The sequence below is a fragment of the Cervus elaphus genome, chromosome 15, assembly GCF_910594005.1.
Source record: "Cervus elaphus chromosome 15, mCerEla1.1, whole genome shotgun sequence".
NCBI classification, from domain to species: Eukaryota; Metazoa; Chordata; class Mammalia; order Artiodactyla; family Cervidae; genus Cervus; species Cervus elaphus.
The window spans coordinates 79,655,874-79,675,157 of record NC_057829.1 but is presented as its reverse complement, the minus strand read 5'-3'; the positions used below and the strand labels follow the sequence as shown (position 1 = coordinate 79,675,157).

The following is a 19,284-nucleotide window of genomic DNA, read 5'->3' as shown; positions in this document are numbered from 1 at the left end:
GGGGGCTGCGAAATTACCCGTAATCAATTGCAACAGCGAGTGCGCGTCCCCCCCGGGTGTCGGACAACTGCAACTCCGCGTCTCAGTAATAGGCGGGAGCCACAGCAATTCGGAGTTGCGCTGCTCGCTACCTGATCGCCAAGCTGGGGACACTGGACGTGCTCAGAAGACGCGGGCGCTGACGAGGCGGCTTCGCCGCTGCTCCGCCGGGATCCTGGACCAGACTCGCCGCCTCTCAGCGAGCGCGCCACTCGGCGGTCGCCGCTGACCCGCCCGCGGCCGCCCCGCGGGGACATTCATTCGTGCCGCTTGCCTCTCTCCGGGCCGAGCGTAAGGGCTGTATTGTTGGGGTTTTGTCCCCCCTGGTTTTTGTTTTTTTTTTCCTAGCCTTTTTTTGTTGTTGTTGCTCGTGCCTCTCCTATGTTCGGGAAACCAGACAAAATGGACGTTCGGTGCCACTCGGACACAGAGGCCGCCCGGGTCTCCAAGAACGCGCACAAGGAGAGCCGGGAGAGCAAGGGCGCGGAGGGGAACCTCCCCGCCGCCTTCCTCAAGGAGCCGCAAGGCGCCTTCTCTGCGTCGGGCGCCCAGGAAGATTGTAACAAAAGTAAAGCCAATTCAGCAGCCGACCCGGATTACTGCCGCCGGATCCTGGTCCGAGGTAGGAACGGAGCAGGGCTGCTGCGGGGCGCGTTCTTTAGGGGCGACTCTGGGACCGGAGAGGCGCGCCGCCACCTACCCCGGCCGGCGAGGTGGGTCTGCCGCCCGGGACTTAGGTGAAAGTTGCTGGCCCTCCCGGGGCCGAGGTCCCGCCCGCCACTAGGGACTCCCACCTGGGACGCACGCCCTCCAGGAGCCTCCATTCCTCCAAGCCTCGAGGGGCCCCGCCGGCTGGGCTGCTGGGGAGAGCCGAGGGACTGGGCGGGCGGGCCCAGGCTCCAGGCTGCGGCCTCCGACCCGGGAAGGCGGCAGGAAACTCTGGAGGACGTGTTTGCGTCCGGCGGATCCGAGGAACTGCGGGGAGCCTGCTTGGGGGCTCCCGCGCCCTGCAAGTCTAGCGCACCCAAGGGGACGCGGGCGCTGGAGAAGAGCTGCGGACCGCCGGCAACCGCTCGGCCAGTTGTCGCTTTGGGCCCAGGGGGCCCGGCGCCGTGCTCCAGGCTGGCCGCCGCCGCCGCTGGGAGAAGCGGCGAGGCGGGCTTGCCGGGCCGCGGATGCCGTTTTAGTGCTGGGCTCGACCCCGCTCTGCTGCGCGGGGTGCTCTCCGCTCCCGCGGTGGCGGTGGGGAGGACCGGCTCCGGCTCCAGCCGGGCGCCGCCCCCGCCAGCCGATCGCCAGGCCCTGCAGGCTCCCACTCGGTCCCTCCTCCTTCCGCCGCCCGGCTTCGGGAGGGAAGGAGACCCCGGGAAGGGGGTGGGGACCGCTGGAGTACGGTCTGGTCAGCCTGCTCTAGAGCTGGGGCTGGCAGGACCTGGGCTGGTCAGTGCTGGGACCCTCAAACTACAGGGGATCCTGTCAATGCAGCCGAGGCTCCCAGGCTGAAACGAACGTCAGCCCACTTGATTTTTTTTTTTTTTTTCTCTCCCCTGTCCGAAGGGCTCTCTCAAAGGCCAACACCGATTCCCCCTCCCATCAGCTATGTGGAGTTAGTCCCCTCACCCCCCAAACACACGTAGGGTCCTTGCTTCCCGGCTGTGGCTGCACCCCCACTACCTCCACCACCCCCACCATCCGCCTCCGGACTGAGGCTCAGAAGCCAGCTCCGGCTTGGGGAGGTGGAGGAAAGCAGGAGGGTGGGTTCTGATGCTTGACATCTCCCCTTCCCCAGATGCCAAGGGATCCATCCGAGAGATCATCCTCCCCAAAGGCCTGGACCTGGATCGGCCCAAGAGGACACGCACGTCCTTCACTGCCGAGCAGCTCTACCGCCTGGAGATGGAGTTCCAGCGCTGCCAGTACGTGGTTGGCCGAGAGAGAACGGAGCTCGCCCGGCAGCTCAACCTCTCCGAGACGCAGGTACTCAGAGACCAGGCCCCACACAGCTCTTTGCATCAGCCTCCCTCCCCTTCAGCCCCATCCAGCTCTAGCAGCTCTTCCTGACCACCTAGCTTGACTCTGGACCGAGCCTCCCACGGGAGGCAGAGGAATTGGGGAGGATGGAAAAGAAGGGGTGAACGCTTTCTCCCTTCTCTAAGCCATCCCTTTCCCCCTACACCCCACATCTTCCAGGACCCATGTTCTGTCCACATTGGCTTAGCTCAGGAGGCCCCCAAATCCTGTCCTTTTGATTTCTTTTTAGACCCTAGTCTTGAGAATTCCCTGCTTGCCTCTCCTTGAGGAGGAACCTATATTTGCCCCTCTTTTGGCCACCCCATTTTGGCCAGATTTCCTGGCACCACCCTCTCTGTAGATGGAAACCTTCCCTAGCACCCAGGCTCATTCAGCAAGAATGGGGTTAGGACCAAAGACCCCTGTTTCAGAGCTGTGGGTGACAACCAGGGATTAAAAAGGTGTACATTCCGGAGATCTGCTTTTGCCTACCAGGCTGCCCTGATCCTTAATGCTTTTGCTGGCCTTGAACTGGACTCAGCCCCATTCCCAGCCCCAAGCATCCACTCTGGACACCTTCAGTACCAGTGATGTGTGAGGTATGAGATAGGAAACAGATCTGGGCCCTTGGGAACCAGCACTGACAATTGTGCTTTAGGTCTTCTCCTTTATTCGAAATCCATATTTTACTGGGACTGGTCATGCGGACTCTGGGCCCAAGAGGTGTTTGGGGCCCAAGAGCTTTGCCTTGTGGAGGTCATTTAGGACCTGCCCAGGACATGGCTTCAGCTTGGCCTAGGTAAGGCATATTTATTTCTGAGGACCAGTCCCTTTGACCATGTCCAGCTCTGAAACAGATGAGGAGCATTTTAGATATGGAATCTGGGGAGAGCTGAGACCCAAGGACAGAGCATACTGGATATCCATTTTGAGTTTGAGTTGGAATGTAGCTTCACCCCTACTCTTTCTGCTACCATCCTCTTAGTTTACAAAATCTGGACAGAATAACCTTTCCCTAAAGCTGCGAAATGCCATTCTGGGCCACCAGTTAGGCCTGAAGAGGGACAGAGTAAGAAGAGGAAGTAAGAGTGGAGATTGATGGAGAGTACTTAGTTTACCCCAGCCTCCTGACTTCCTCCCATCACTCCAAAGTCCATGGATGGAGAGCAGCAGAGTTATGTTATAAATTAAGGACATCATTCAGACCCTCCAGTCCAGCGGCTGGTGAGGAGGTGGAGAAAGGTTGGCTTATAAAATGCATCCCGCACAGATTCTATGTGTAGACATCTTCCCTGCTTGCTGTTAGTTGATAGTCCATCTGACCCTAACAAGCAAGAAATAGCTTCTTGTAGCCTTCAGCAGAATTAGTGCTGCTGGGGCTAAATTCGAGCCGCTTATGGCCAGGGGCTTGGGTCCTGAAAGACAGGGCAATACTCCTTCCCATTCACGCTCACTTCCTACTTCCCTTTAGGCCTTACACCTTCTCATGGAAAAACGGGCATTTACGAAGCGCTGATCCACAGTCCCCCTGCGAGTAGTGCGGTGGCCCAGTGAAGTAACTTATGATCTTCCCATTTAGGGTCATGGACATTTTTATTTCTCTGTTGTTTGTAACCGGGGTCGGCCTAGGCCTGCTTCTATGACCCACCCGGAAGCGCAGCCTATGGGAGCTGTGTCCCCCTCTTGGCGGCCCTTGTCCCCCCAGCAACCCCACTCCCGCCGCCCTTGCCCCGCTGCTCCCAGGCCCGACTTCTCCGGCTCCAGTTTGGGGTTGGGATAGGGGCTTTGGCTGGAGTTGGGGGAAGCCCCCCGGAGCCCTTGCGCCCCGGGAGCCCGCTCGCCTTGACGCTCGTCTCCCTCTCTCCCACCCTCCCCGCGGCCGGCGCGCAGGTGAAGGTCTGGTTCCAGAACCGGCGCACGAAGCAGAAGAAGGACCAGGGCAAGGACTCGGAGCTGCGCTCGGTGGTGTCAGAGACCGCGGCCACGTGCAGCGTGCTGCGGCTGCTGGAGCAGGGCCGCCTGCTGTCGCCGCCAGGCCTGCCGGCGCTGCTGCCGCCCTGCGCCACGGGAGCGCTCGGCTCCGCGCTCCGCGGGCCCAGTCTGCCGGCCCTGGGCGCGGGCGCCGCCGCGGGCTCGGCCGCCGCCGCCGCCGCCGCCCCGGGTCCCGCCGGTGCCGCATCCCCGCACCCGCCAGCCGTGGGCGGCGCTCCAGGCCCGGGGCCCACCGGGCCCGGGGGACTGCACGCGGGCGCACCGGCCGCCGGCCATGGCCTCTTCAGCCTGCCCGTGCCCTCGCTGCTCGGCTCCGTCGCCAGCCGCCTTTCCTCCGCCCCGTTGCCAATGGCCGGTTCGCTAGCCGGGAATTTACAAGAACTCTCCGCCCGATACCTGAGCTCCTCGGCCTTCGAGCCTTACTCCCGGACCAACAATAAAGAAGGGGCAGAGAAAAAAGCGCTGGACTGATTTGAAGTGTTTCCCTGTATTTATATTTATAGTATCTATTGTGGTGATATTTATGGACTCACGCGCATTAGGCGCCGGGGCTCCTGAGCTGGGCACCCGGCTCCCAAGAGGCCTCTGACAGCTCTCCTCCCCACCAGTTTCTGCTACTATTTGGGCTACCCCACCCCCCCTCCTCTGTGTCCTCCCACACCCACCCTCCGGCGCCAACTTCCTTCTGAATCCAGGAGAATCCAAAGAATTGGGGGGGGAAAACCAACCTGATGCCCCAACCAGTGCCTGGCCCTGGAGGGAAAGACTGGTTCTAAGTCCAAAGCACAGGACATCTGCTTTAGATCGAGCCGCTGCTGCCGTTCATTATGCTTATGAATATTTGAAAAAGGGAAGCTGCAAGCAGACCCCAGCTGAAAAGGCTGACAGGTTTCGTTAGACCAAAAAGGAGGAGGCTCCTTCCTCTCGCCGGAGAAACCAGGGCTTTTGGAAGCTGCTGGGCCCCACTTTGCGGACACACAGGCAGCTTCCTGGCTGGACAAATCGTGCCGAATCTTCTCCCCTTTAGAAAAACTCCCATCACCACCAACCCCGATCCCAGGAGATAATAAACCAAACATCGTGATAGGCGACGGTGGTAATACGTTTGATCTAATCAGCAATAAAAGGAGAGTAATTACCATACAGAACCAAGTGGAGTGGAAGCAGTTTTTTAAAAACTCATAGCGATGGAGTTAGGAAGCCGTAAGAAAATTCGGGATAGAAAATGCATCCAGGGCATTGCAAAATTAAAGATCCGGTGTTACGACTTTAAACAGGAATTGAAAAGGGAAAAAAGCAAAAGAAATGCCTATGCCGCGAATGATGGAAAATTCAGGATCTTCTCCGAGGCTGCTGTGGGAGACAACCGACGGCATCACGCTCCTCCGGGAGAGAGTAATGCAGCTCCCGGCCGCCCCGCCCCACCGTCTCCCGGATCTGTGGCTCCGGGCAGCATTGCTAGGTTTGGAAACAAATCAGTGCCCATCCCTCTCCCCCACCCACCGGATTCACACAACCCTCCAGCACGCTGGAAACGTCCGAATGGCGGCCGCGAACAACAGGGCGACCCGGCCTCCTCTGTCGGTAGTCTCCGCATCCGGATCAGTTCCCTGCGTGATTAGGAAAAGCATCCTTTCCCACCTCCTTCCCTGTAAAACAACAACAACAAAAACAGAATTTCCACGGTTCCAAGTGAGAAACCCGGACCTCCACTCGGTCGCGGCATCACCCCTTCCCCCGCGACAACGCCCATCCCCACGGCCACGGCCGCGCCTATCTTGACCAAAACCATAGACCCAGACCGCGGGTGCTGCAGCATCTAAGAATGTATTCCTCCATCCGAAGTGAGCCGCAGAGCATTTTAAAAATAGTAATTTTATTGTAAATTATTTACACCGGAAGCTTTTCCCCCTTTTCCTTTTTTCTTTCTTTTTCTCTTTTTCTTTCTCTCCTTTTTTTCTTTTTTTAGGCAAATAGTGAAGAAAATAATGAACGATTCACACGCGGGTAGGTGTTACTGAATCCTGACTACTAACTGTTCTGAATGTTTTGGATATTTGAATGTTTTGTATTTATGTGGTGAGAGTGAAATATATATATCTATGATGATAAACGAGGTGTATTTTTGTCTTGTATTTGAAGGATTAAAAAAAAAAAACCAGAAGAGAAAAGACTCAGCAATGATGAGTCTGGGGCAGAGGGTGGCTGCCCTGCGGGTGCCCCGGGCCCTACAGCTGGTACCCTGAGCTCCGGGAGAGAGGTTTTCAGACAGAGGAGCCTGCCACGATGTTCGTTCGACTTCCATGAGGGTCTCACTCTCCCGGCCCTCTGTCCCAGTGGAATCCGACTTTCAGTCCCTCTCTCCTCCGTCTCCCACTTTGATGTTTCTTAGCTTATTTAGGAATTTGTCTCTGGACACCCTGGAGTTCCTGCCTAATGACAACGCTTCCAGCTTCTAGAGTTTTCCAACTGCATCTCTGTGGTGGTAGTATGTTGGATTTGTGCAATCACAGGGTCCCGAAGAGGGAAGATTTGCCTTTCTTCTGACTTATAAGAAGTCGATCGGCTGTCAAAGAGAAACTTTGAAGGAGCAAGAGAATAAAATAGATATTAATTCTTGCAGAGATCTCTCCACCGCCGCCACCTCCACCCCATCCCGCTACACACACAATCGTGACCCATGTAGATTTTGCAGTCAGAAATCTGGGAGAGCTAGGAGGCCTGGGGATGGTACCCTGGGACACACTCTCCTAACCCTAGCCCTCTCTTCGTGGCTTCAGAACTGCTGGGGGGCGGGATGGGAGGGTCACAGTTCTCTTGCGGAAATGGCCCAAGTGAGGCCCCTCGGGCCCCCACGAGTGTACCGCGCCTAAACAGCAAGTTTGAGGCATCCAAAATCAGGCGGCGGCACAGTGCGGGCCGGTGGAGTTCCTGAGCTGAGTGTGAGTTGCTCTCTACGGGTTTAGGACCTTCGCTGTGAGCTCACGGTATTCCCCCCCACCCCCTCCCAGGGGCTCAGAGCGGCCGCAAACCCTAGACTGTTTCTCAGGGTCCCTACACACCCCTCAGCTTTGCTACCTTTCTGCTTTCCCCTCCCTGTCCTTTCTTCCTCCCCTCTTTTCCCTCCTCCCCGATTTGTATCTTTGTCTTTCTCTCTAAGGACCTCTCTCCTCTGGTGGGCTCTCTGTCTCCACCCTCTTGTTTCCACCCTTTTCCATCGCTTCTCCAGACTGTCTCTCTCCCTTCTTCCACTCAGTCTCCAATTGGAGATTTCCACTGCCCCCGGTCTCTCCCTCTCCCTCTCTCTTTCTCCCTGCTTTCTGATCCCTCTGTCTGCCCGGGTGGCCCCCAGGCCAATGCGTGGGTGGCTCTTACTGCAGTTTCCTGGCTGGTGGCCGGGGGCCTGCAAGGGGGAAGAAGGGAGTGAGAAGGTGGCATAATTTTATAGAACAAAGGAAAGTACAAAAATTCCAGCTTCAGGGCCCCCAAGAAGCTCAGCCCCCTGCCCTAGGAGCCTCAGCCTGGGGAGTCATCAAGAATATCCCTTACCAGTTCCCTGGCCTTTCTCCTTTTGCTTTTTATCCTTAAAAGGAGAAAGGACCAGTTACAGACTCTCTTCTCTGCTCTCACCTCCCTTCCCCTCCCTGGCTTTGGGAGAGCTGCTGAGCATTTCGACTGCCACTTGGAGCAAAGTTGTTCTTAGACTCCTTTGCACGGAATAAGAATTACAATTTTAATTAAAAAATATTTATAGACAATTAATTTCATTTTAATGCCTGCCCTGTCTCCTCTCCCTCCCAAAGGGCCTCCAGCCAGTTGCTTTGGTCCTTGGAATCCTCCAGTGAAGCCTCTGGCCCCCAACTAGTTACTCATAGGCCAAGGAGGAGGCTGGTGGCTTCTGGGACAACAGCTGGCCCTTTTTGGGGAGAAGGTGGAAGAGTGCTGGGGTCAAGGAGAACAGCTGGAGGTGGGCGTGCTGAAAGGAGTCTCATGCCCAGGCCTGCACAAAGCCATATCCAAGTTAGCTCAGAGCAGAGAAGAAAAAGGGAAAACATCTTACCAAACTTCTGTGATTTTGGTGGTTAGGTGTGGCAAAGACGAGGGAAGTCACTCCAGGAGCTGAACCAGACATGATTACATCCGTGCTTGCAGTTGGCCTAACTGAGCCAGAATCAATTTGTAATGAGTAGCATTTAGCAATTCTTTATACAAAACAGCCTTTGCATACACCACCTCTATTTCTCCTTACTTCCAGAGGTCTAGCCTCATTTTAAAGAGCTCCATACAGCCCCCCCACCCCACCCCGGGGAGCCCTCAAATGACTTGCTTATGACCACCTAGTTAGAACCACAGGACTATAAGCTCCCCCTAGGTTCAGGGCCTTCCTCTTTCTATTTCTTCCTCTTCTCTCCCTCTCTCTCTTGCCTCCCTCCTTCCCTCACTCCCTCCTTTCCTTCATTCCCTTCTTTTGTGTCCGAAGTGTCTGGCCCACAGTTAACCGAACTCTTTAGCCTATTTGCATCCATGTCTGCCACCTCCTATTTTCCAGGCCTCTTTCTACTACACCAGCTGCTGAGGATTAACTTGGTGCCTTCATCAAGAGATACGAATTTCTCCCTTCTTTATGTTTTCTTTTTTTTTTTCCTGCCAGTACCCAACTCCTTCCCTCTACTTCTCTCTGAAATGATGTCCATTACCCTGTTTACCTTACACTTTGTATCTTCCAATCTCCTGCAGTCCTGAGGCTGACTTAAATACCTGGTCAGAACTGTCTACTAACTCAGGGTTTCTCAAGATACAAATGAAAACCACCTGCTATAGAATCACTTGGGGACTAGTTAAAATGCAGATTCTTAAACCTCAGCCCCATCTAATAATCAGAAACTCTGGGGGTGGGTTCAGGAGTGTGCATTGTTAACTAGTTTCCTATGTGATCCTTATCCACTCTAACATTTGAGAATTCCTGTACTCAAAGGCAAACTCACAGAGACCTCCTACATCTGGCCTAGGGCCTGGTGTTTGGTAGGAATACAATGCATGTTTATTAAACACAATAATCCACATTTTCTGACACAATTTCTTGGATCACCTCATACTATTATAATTTAACACCATTTCTACATTGGGAAATCCTTACAGATCAGAGTCTTTTCACTTAAGTAGATTTCATTTTAATGAAGCAGGAGAGGAAGATGGATAGATTCTGGTGGTATCTCAAATCTAAGGGTGGGGCTTCCTCAGTAGTTAAGTGGTAAAGAATCCACCTGCTAATGCAGGATATGCAGGTTTCATCCTTGGATCAGGAAGATCCACTGGAGAAGGAAATGGCAACTCACTTCTGTAGTCTTGCCTGGGAAATTCCATAGACAGAGGAGCCTGGTGGGTTACACAGTCCATGGGGTCTCAAGAGTCAGACACGACTTAGCAACTCGACAAGAACAACAAGAACAAATCCAAGGGAAGGTCTTTTATTAACCTAACTGGGACCATCTTGTTGGGCTGCTCCTGTTCAGACCTGGGAGTTTGGGGAGGGCAGAAGGAGAGCCCTCCATATTTGCTGAAATACACTCAGGTGCATACCTTTCTTGACGGGACCCAAAGGTGTCGGTTGGAGAGACGTCAGAGTTGTGATAGGAGCAAGGCCACCAGGTCCAGAGGAACTGGCATGGAATATACATGGAAGCTGAAAACGAGTACCACAGTCTCTGGTTTATTTAGTTGATAAGAAACTTATTTTCTATCTAGAAGCATATGTGCTTTTCCTCTTAGCCTGAAAACAGAAAATAAATGTTGTTTACGTGGTAGTGGTGTATCCATTCTTTGAAAGAGCAGGCACTCACACACACACACTCCTCAGTATCTCACAAGGCTCAGGATGGTGACTTGCTGCACTAAGAGAAAGTAATGCATCTTAGTGGTTACTAGTTATGGGCTCCAGGGTCAGAGTGACATGGGTTCACATACTAGGTCCTCCACTTAGTAGCTGTGTAATCCTGAACACATTACCCAGCTGGTTGTGTTAAGCCTGTGTCTACATATGTCATATGGAGGTAATAATGGTAGCTCCTCATAGAATTTTCTTGAATAGTCAATTAGATAAGGCATGTAAAGCATCTGGTACAACCTAGTATCAACATTGGAATATTACCTGTTTATTACAAGACTGGGCTACTGTGGTAGCTGATGCTCTGAGACTCTCTCCAGGCCTCAGTTTCCCCATCTCTACAGTGAGGGGGTTGGCTTTAAGTCCTGACTTGTGGAAAAGACTCAGAATTGTGGGTAAGTCAGTCATAATGGAATTTACTCTCCCTGCCTTTAGAACGGACACCACAGCCATCAGTAAGAACAGCACTTTTTACCAAAAGTGTTAAATTATTATTTTAATGACTTGGTAGACAGCCTTCAACTGTCAGCTGTCAGGCAGTCCTCAGCAGTAAGTCTCTTTCGGGAGTTGCCTCAGCTGAAGAGAACCAGAGACCCACCTTGCCCAAGGTCATCCCCAGTTTCCCAGGGTAGCCTCCAATGACTGAGAAACCTGGAGATAAGCGTGCTGGTCCATGCTCCAACTTTGGATAGTTTTGGAGGGCCATCCCATATGGTTCTGGTGAGACTTCAGTGCAGCTTGACTTCTCCTGTCCAATACTACCTTCTTATTTTCCCTTCCTTGTTGGACTTGGAGCATTCCTAATAAACCTCCTACATGCCAGTCTCTCCACCTCTTAGGGAACCTGACTTGCATCAAATATCATGGGAAAGAGCAGGTTGAGTGGTGGAATTGGAGAGGAAACACTGAGGACTAGAGCACAGAGTGACTTTGGGCAGATGGTGGGTGAAGAGGCAGAAATACAGGCAGAGCCCAGCATACCATGTTAACCATATTTGGACTTGACCATTAAGGTGATAGGGAGTCACTGAAAGTTTCTCCCAAGGGGATCATGAAATCATTGCAGGTCTATATTTTGTTTCTTTTTAACATTTTTTAAAAATATAATTTTAAGTCATTTTCCATTTACAGTTACTACAAAATGTTGGCTATATTCCCCATGTAGTACAATACATCCTTGAGCCTATCTTACACACATTAGTTTGTATTGTATCTCTCATCTCCTCCCCCTTCCCCAATATTGTCCCCAGCCCCAGGACCACCAGTTCGTTTTCTGTATCTGTGAGTTGCCGGTCTATATTTTGAAAGATGTTTTGGCAGTTGAGGGGATGATACGGAAACAGGAGAGCAAGGATTCTTGAGCCAGAGGTCAGTTGGTGAGTTCACGGCAAGAGGGACAAGAGAGGACGACGGTGGTGGCCGCAGGGCGGCGGCAGCATCAGTTGATGCAGTAGCAGCAAAAATGGAGAAAAGAGGATGGGTTCAAGGTATTTCCTGAGTTTAAATCAACAGATCTTAGTCATCAAATGGAGGTCACGGGGTGGTGGCATTCATTCCAAGACTGGCTCAAGGGGAACTTTGAAATTACATTCTTTGAGTCATGGAAGGAATGAGATGCGTGAACCCCAGAAGGGTTTGAGCCCCCAAGGCTTTGGTGGCAGCAGTGAGTTCCGGTGGAAGCCCTGGACCCGTCGGTGGGAGGGTCAAAGGGTAGGAAGATCACGGAGCATGCGCCCTCTGCACAAGCCCGGCGTGCACACTAGGCACTGCTTCTCAGCGGCAGGAGGGTCGGAAGGATTTCTCGGGGTGACTGGGCTTCTAGTCGCCTGTGCCAGGACCCCCGCCCCTCACCCCTTTCCCCTCCCGAGGGGCATAGTATGCACTCACATGAGGTGCCAGCTGCCAAGGAAGTGGAGAGCTGACCTCCTGCCTTGACCTAGTCTGAACCTGACCGTGGCGCCCTGTTGCCAGTCTGTCCAGGAATAAGCAATGGAAACGCCTTCCGTGAAGGTCGGTCTCTGAAGAGGTAAGCAGCGACCAGGTCTGTGGAGCACCACCGGCATGAGAAGGTGTGGCCTCCAAGCCTGAAGCCCCTTGTCCCCACCTGACAGCTCAGCTCATGAAAGAGGAGCGTGAGGCAGGCCCGATGCTACCTCTCCAGTCTGCAGACCAGCGCTCTGGGCAGCAACACAAGCTGGACCCCAGTCATGGACTCACTCATCTCTTGGAAGAAGAGAAACAGGGATGCAGAGTTTGCTAAAAACTCCCAATAGTAAGTGCCTGGGTTTTGCTTTATTTTCGTTTTCTTTCATTTGCTAATGAGACTGCCGTCTATTAAATAGGATGTTGAGAGTTGGACTATAAAGAAAGCTGAGTGCCGAAGAATTGATGCTTTTGAACTGTGGTGTTGGAGAAGACTCTTGAGAGTCCCTTGGACTGCAAGGAGATCCAACCAGTCCACCCTAGAGGAAATCAGTCCTGAATATTCATTGGAAGGACTGATGATGAAGCTGAAACTCCAATACTTTGGCCACCTGATGCCTAGAACCAACTCGTTGGAAAAGACCCTGATTCTGGGAAAGATTGAAGGTGGGAGGAGAAGGGGATGACAGAGGATGAGATGGTTGGATGGCATCACCAATGCAATGAACATGAGTTTGAGTAAGCCCCGGGAGTTGGTAATGGACAGGGAAGACTGGTGTGCTGCAGTCCATGGGGTCACAAAGAGCCGGACATGACTGAGTGACTGAACTGAAACTGAATTAGGTGGTCAGTAGGGAAGTTCATCTAGCCCATTGTACTTAGGTTCAGACTTTCCATTCCAAGGAAGAGCTAAATGCAAGTTTAATGTTTCTGTCCCAGTTGTCAGTTGATGCTCTGGGCTTGGCAGAGCAAGCCCAGAGAGGTGAGAGGGCGTTTATTCTTAGGTTAGGTTGAGCAGAGAGCTTATCAGGAAGGGCTGTAGGATTCTGAGATGATCAGGAAGGTGTTTCAGGCCTCCGCAAAGGCAGCTTAGGGAGAAATTGGAGAGGGAAGGGAATAAAATGAAACAGAGTGAAAGGAGGTGTCGGGGACACACAGTGAGTGGAGGTGAAAGATGAGGCTGGAAAAGTAGCTCCATCGAGAAAGGTCTTGAATACCAAGCCAAAGGTCTTTATTCTGTTGGCAAACAAGAGGGTTTTAGTAACCAGCAATGAGTGGAAAACTGGATCAGGCAGGTGCAGACAGAGGAGAAATATTAGTGAATCCTGAAGTTAGGTATTGAGATCTGAAATTAGGCTGCAGGTGGGGAGAATGGAAAGTAGGTAGGAGTTAATGTTTTTTATCTTATCAGCGATGGAGGCTAGGGGTAAACCAATACATTGATACCAAAACTCCTAAACAAAAGCATTATTTTATTTTAAGGTTCTTTTCCTGCTTTTCTTATGAATGTCTCTGTTCAGAGACAAGGGGGAAGGTGGTGAATAAGTTTCAGCTCTGGTGCTAACTTAGATTGATCGATGGTGGCTGCCTGTCATACTAAGTTGCAGAGGATTCTGAAGCTCTTCAACAATCAGTTGGAAAAGTGTGCTGATCATCAGTGGTGTCTCCCATAGCCATCAGAGCTGTTTTTGTAATTCTGAGAAGTGCAAAATTCAGGCTGCTTCTCTAGGTTCTGAGTGAGGAGCTGGGTCCAGTTTTGGCTCAGTAGGTTTTTCTTAGCCTGGAAAGTCATGGCAGAGTGGGGAGCTGATTCCAAGTAACCCAGGGGCAAGGGCTTGCAGCAAGCATCCCAGCCATCACAGACCCCTGCAATTTGGCCATATTAAGAAAACTTGGGCTTGAAGTCCATCTCTGCCTTTCATTTAGCCATGTGAACTTAGACAAATTACTCAACCCCTTTCGATCAGAATATTCATCTACAAAATAGATGGATAAATAATAAATAAATAAATAATAAAATGGAAACGTATTACTTTTTCAACCTAAGCATAAGTACTTAACATAGTGACCAACTGTGAGCTCAACAAGTATTGATCAGCTGCTTATTTTCCATTTTGAACATAACCTTGTCTTTAGGTCTTGAGCATCAACTTCTGACTAGATTTTCACCTGGGGAAAATTTTGTAACTGTGATCTTTGTGAAGATTCACTGAGATCTTGGATGTAGAGTACATGACATAGAATACGAGAGTCCTCTTTGCAAATTGGTAGAACAAAGGATACACTTTCAACATTTTGGTGTCTCCAAAGCAGTTTAGTTTTATGTATTTATTTTTTGGCTCTGGTGGGTCTTCGTTGCTGCATGTGGACTTTCTCTAGTTGTGGCAGCAGGGGCTACTCTTCCTTGCAATATTCGGGCTTCTCACTGAGGTGGCTTCCCTTGTTGCAGAACATGGGCACACGGGTTGCAGTAGTTGCAGTGCGTGGACTCAGTAGTCTTGGCTCGAGGGCTCTAGAGCACTGGCTCAGGAGCTGTGCACATGGGCACAGTTGCTCTGAGCCATGTGGGATCTTCCCGGACCAGGGATGGAACCCGTGTCCCTTGCATTGCAAGGTGGATTCTTAGCCACTGGACCACCAGAAAAGTCTGCAGAGCAGTTTTTATGCATTTTTACAAACACACTCACTCATACATGTTGTTAAGTTTTCTGTTTTCCCTTGACATAAACAGGTTCATTTTGTACATACTGTTTTGTGTTTTATAACTTTCTTTTCACTTAACAGCATATCTTGGAGATCCTGTTATGTCATTGCTTATAGGTCTGTTTTATTAACCTCTCTAAATTTCATAGTATGGGTGTATCACTTACTGATGGAAATTTGTTTTCCTTTTTTTTTTGCCTTTACAGATATATTTATGAGAACATTACTGCGCCTTTGCATGTATATGATATTTCTGAAAGTGGAATTATTGAGTCAAACAATATGTGTTTTAACAATTTCAATAGGTACTACTCAAAGACTGAACGAGTTTATTTATATATTCCCACTCACAATTTTTTGAAAGTTGGTCTGGGTAGTTTAATTTCTACCCCATGGATAGAGGAGCCTGATGGGTTGCAGTCCACGGAATTACAGAGTCAGAGACGACTGAATGACTAAGCACATTCCTGGATATGGTCCATCTGAGACTCTTCTATAGGCTAACTTCTCAAATAATTGGTGTTGAAACTACGTACAACATGAATACCCAGAATGTACTGCAAAAAATAGCTTGCTGCTTCTCTTTTCTGGATTATTAATCTTGTAGATCATTTAGGATCTCCTTTAAAACTAAACAGATTTATTTTCAAGGGATAAAAAGTTAAAGTGTCAAGACTTTTCATAGAAGAGCAGTCCCCTGCCCTCATTCTCAAGCTGTAACCACCTTAAATTTGTTTGAATTTTTTCTTTCACTTTTTAACTCCTCCCCTTCATCTCCTTTATATGTCCATAGTTATTCCCCTCCAATACTCAGTTTAGTTTTAACATTTTTAGGAGGGGGTGGCTAGACCAACATTTAGCATTTACATTATTATGGCAAACAAATCCTATTCACAGTTGAGCTGTTTACTATATATACTATGAATCCATTGTTTGCAAGCAACTTTTGTTTTTCCTGGACGTAGTCATTTTTTAAACATTTTTTCAAATGTAAGAATAGATGAGGAAAAACACTTTCCTTAGGAATAGCGCTTTTTTTTTGTTTACACATGGCATGTGTGTGTGTTGTCATGTCTGACTTTTTGGGACCCTCTGGACAGTAGCCCACTAGGCTCCTCTGTCCCTGAAATTTTCCAGGCAAGAATACTGGCGTGGGTTGCCATTTCCTACTCTAGGGATTCATCCCAAATGTGGAAAAACCAGAGATTCTCTGTATCAAATGGGAGGTCCTGATCTGTTTTTGTTTTAATTTTTGCATGTACCCTACAGCAGGTGTGATCTTAGTTCCCAGTCAGAGATTGAACTTTCACCCCCTGCATTGGAAGTCTTAACTTCCAGTCCAGTCTTAAATCCAGTCTTAACCACTGGACCACCAAGGAAGTCCCTAAACATTTTTTGCTTAATTGGTTCTTTGTGTACTACACAAATTCATTTCAAAGTCTGCTGTGAGTGTAAATCTTACAGTTAGTTCATATGCATCAAATATTCTCCCAGTTCCTTCTTTGTGGAGACATCCTTCTTGGTGGTTTTGTCCTGCTCTAATGAGGAATGCTGGCCCTTTAAGCTGGTGACACAGCTGTTTTCCTAGCATCTTTCTTTGCTTTTATTCTGGGGATCATCCTCTCCTCCTGAGTTGGAAGCTCTGTCTCCTGGATTTTGTTTCTTCTTTGATGATTTACTCCTTTGTTTTGATAGGGCATTTCCTTCATTGGCTCCTTGAGACATGGTGAATGGAGGTAATTTTTGAGAGTTTGCATGTCTGAAAGTGGCCCTATTCTACCTTTACACTTACATGATTATTCACTTGAATGTAGACTTCTTGGTTGGAACTACCTTTTCTCAGAATTTTGAAGACATTTCTTTATTGCCTTCTAAGCTCTAGTGTTGCTGATAAATCCAGTGTTTTTCTGACTTATAGTTTTTTGTTTTTTTTTTTTTTTAATATGATTGTTATTTCTCTCTGGAAGGTTTTGAAGTCTTTTCTCTATCCTGGTGTTCTGAACTTTCAAAGAAGTGTGCTTAGAGTAGGCCTTTTTATAGTCATTATGCTGGTACTCAATGAGTCTTTCATATACTTCATTGGGAAATTATCTTGCATTATTTCTTTGATAATTTCTTTCTTTCTTTTTCCTCTGGCCATTTTCCTGGAATTTCTGTTATTTGGCTATTGGATCTCCTGGACTGATCTTGTAATTTTCTTTCCTAGTTTCTGTCACTTGATGTTTTGGATGAGTTAATATGTTATAAAGTCCTTAGAACAGTGCCTGGCCAACTTTATCTTCTAATACAAGATTAGAAAACTTCATTCTGCTAAGATTTTCATTTTGGCTATTGCATTTTGCATTTTCAGTATCCAGGATCTGTGTTTGATTTTTTAAATCTGAGCTGTACAGTGTGGCATTCACTAGTCACATGTGGCTACTTAAATTAAAATTAAGTACAGTCAAAATTCAGTTCTAGGTTGTATAACTACATTTTGAGTGATCTATGGCCGCATGTAACTAGTACCTACCATATTAGACAATGTAAATGTGGAACATTTCCATCATTACAGAAGGGTCTATCGAACAGTGTTGCTCTAAATTATTTTAAAAATGTAATATCCTGTTATTGTTTCAAGAATGCACTCTCTTATTTCTCTGAGAATATTTTTTTTTAATTTATTTATTTATTTGGCTGCATAGGTCTTAGTTTCGGCATGCAGGATCATCGATCTTCATTGTGGCAGGAGAACTCTTTAGTAACTCTTAGTTGTGGCACGTGGGATCTAGTTCCCTGACCAGGGATCGAACCCAGGCCCCCTGTATTGGGAGCGTGGAGTCTTAGCCACTGGGCCACCAGGAAAATCCCCCCAGTCTCTACCTTTGAGGAGTAAATGCCCCACCTTTCAGAAGTTGAAGAATAAATTTAGGTGGAAAGAAAGAATTTTATGTAAATACCCAACAATGTAAGTTGGAGTTAGATTCTGGAAGGCTCTGAATGAAGGGCAAATGATTCAAACCATCAGAACAGACATTGGCTTTCCAATACACAGTTTTGGAGGGGTAAGTATTTGACTTTAGACAATGTTGCTTTATAACTTACATGGGACTTAGTTCCCTTATTTGTAAAATGAGCAGAATAAAAATAGCTCTTATACCTCTTATCTGGTGGCTGCACGGCGCTAGAGTGGCTGTGAGGAGATAACCTACGTCCAAGGGCAGAGAAGCCCCAGCAAGATGATAGGGCTTGAAATTAAAAGACTCTTGCTCCTTGGAAGAAAAGCTATGACCAACCTAGACAGCATATTAAAAAGCAGAGACATTACTTTGCCAACAAAAGTCCATCTAGTCAAAGCTATGGTTTTTCCAGTAGCCATGTATGGATGTGAGAGTTGGACTGTGAAGAAAGCTGAGCACCAAAGAGTTGATGCTTTTGAACTGTGGTGTTGGAGAAGACTCTTGGGAGTCCCTTGGACTGCAAGGAGATCCAACCAGTCCATCCTAAAGGAGATCAGTCCTGAATATTCATTGGAGGGACTGATGCTAAAGCTGAAACTCCAGTACTTTGGCCACCTGATGCAAAGAACTGACTCATTTGAAAAGACTCTGATGCTGGGAAAGATTGAAGATGGGAGGAGAAGGGGATGACAGAGATGAGATGGTTGGATGGTATCACTGGCTCAATGGACATGAGTTTGAGTAAACTCCGGGAGTTGGTGATGGACAGGGAGGCCTGGCGTGCTGCAGTCCATGGCGTTGCAAAGAGTTTGATATGACTGAGCAACTAAACTGAACTGAAACCTCATATCTATTTAGCTCTTGCCACGTGGCAGATTCTAAATTCTAAATTTTATATATAAATTATCTACCTACCTATCTATTGTCTTCTTTGATTTTCATATCTCTGTAAAGTCATTCCTCTTTCTTTCCTCATTCCTTCCTTCCTCCCTTCCTCCCTTTCCTGAGAAGTTTACCAGTGAGTCGCTTGTAAAGGGTGCTTGTAAGGGAGAGTCACTTCCTGTGGATCTTCAGAAAGTCGATTAATGATTCCCAACACCACCCACAGGGATCTCCAATGACATTCGCACAGCAGTTTTAACCTTGTCCTTTCAGGCACAAATGTGACATTTGCCCAAGATTGTGAGATCTTCTTAAGAAAGTGTGATTGAGAAATCAAAATGTTGCTAGCGATCATTTTCTTATACTTCACACTAATGATTCTTAAATCTTTTGCTTTAGGAATCTTTCATTCTCTTAAAAAATATTGAGTACACCAAAGAGATTTTTAGTTACATGGATTATATCTATTGACAGTTACTTTACTAGTAATGAAAAGGCAGAAATTTCAAAATGAGATTTATTAGTTCATTAAGCAATGATAAACCTGTTACATGTTAAATCCAAAGATTATGAAAAGTAAGTATATTATCCAAAACAAAAATCAGTAATGGCATTTTAAAAATATGTTTGCAAATCATGGTCATGTCTGGCTTTATAGATGACAATTGGATTCTATGTCTGCTCCTGCATTCAATTTGTTGCAATATTTTGTAAGCCATTTTCTATAATTATCTTGATTCTCCATGAGAAAATGAAGGACACAGAGGTTAAATGATTTAGCCAAGATTATATAGTCAGTAAGTGGTGGAATCAGAGTCAAGCTCAAGCAAACTTTAGAGATTATACTCTTACTCTTCGATATACTAAATTGCCTGTAGAGGATTAAATGAGATAATGTATTCGCTTAATCAA

The 19,284-nt window shown here is 48.4% G+C and overlaps 1 protein-coding gene across 1 annotated transcript; it reads left to right on the top strand.

The window, feature by feature from the left end:
* Positions 1 to 420: 420 nt before the first annotated feature.
* VAX1 (ventral anterior homeobox 1) lies at positions 421 to 4,512 on the top strand. The gene is made up of 3 exons (XM_043926688.1): positions 421 to 661; positions 1,829 to 2,016; positions 3,940 to 4,512. The coding sequence occupies exons 1-3, from the start codon at positions 421 to 423 to the stop codon at positions 4,510 to 4,512; spliced, it is 1,002 nt and encodes a 333-aa protein (XP_043782623.1).
* Positions 4,513 to 19,284: the final 14,772 nt, after the last annotated feature.

Coding starts and splice junctions, on each gene's coding strand:
- VAX1 (XM_043926688.1), top strand. CDS start 421: ATGTTCGGGAAACCAGACAAAATGGACGTTCGGTGCCACTCGGACACA. Junction 662..1,828: donor CCGCCGGATCCTGGTCCGAG/GTAGGAACGGAG, acceptor CCCCTTCCCCAG/ATGCCAAGGGATCCATCCGA. Junction 2,017..3,939: donor TCAACCTCTCCGAGACGCAG/GTACTCAGAGAC, acceptor GCCGGCGCGCAG/GTGAAGGTCTGGTTCCAGAA.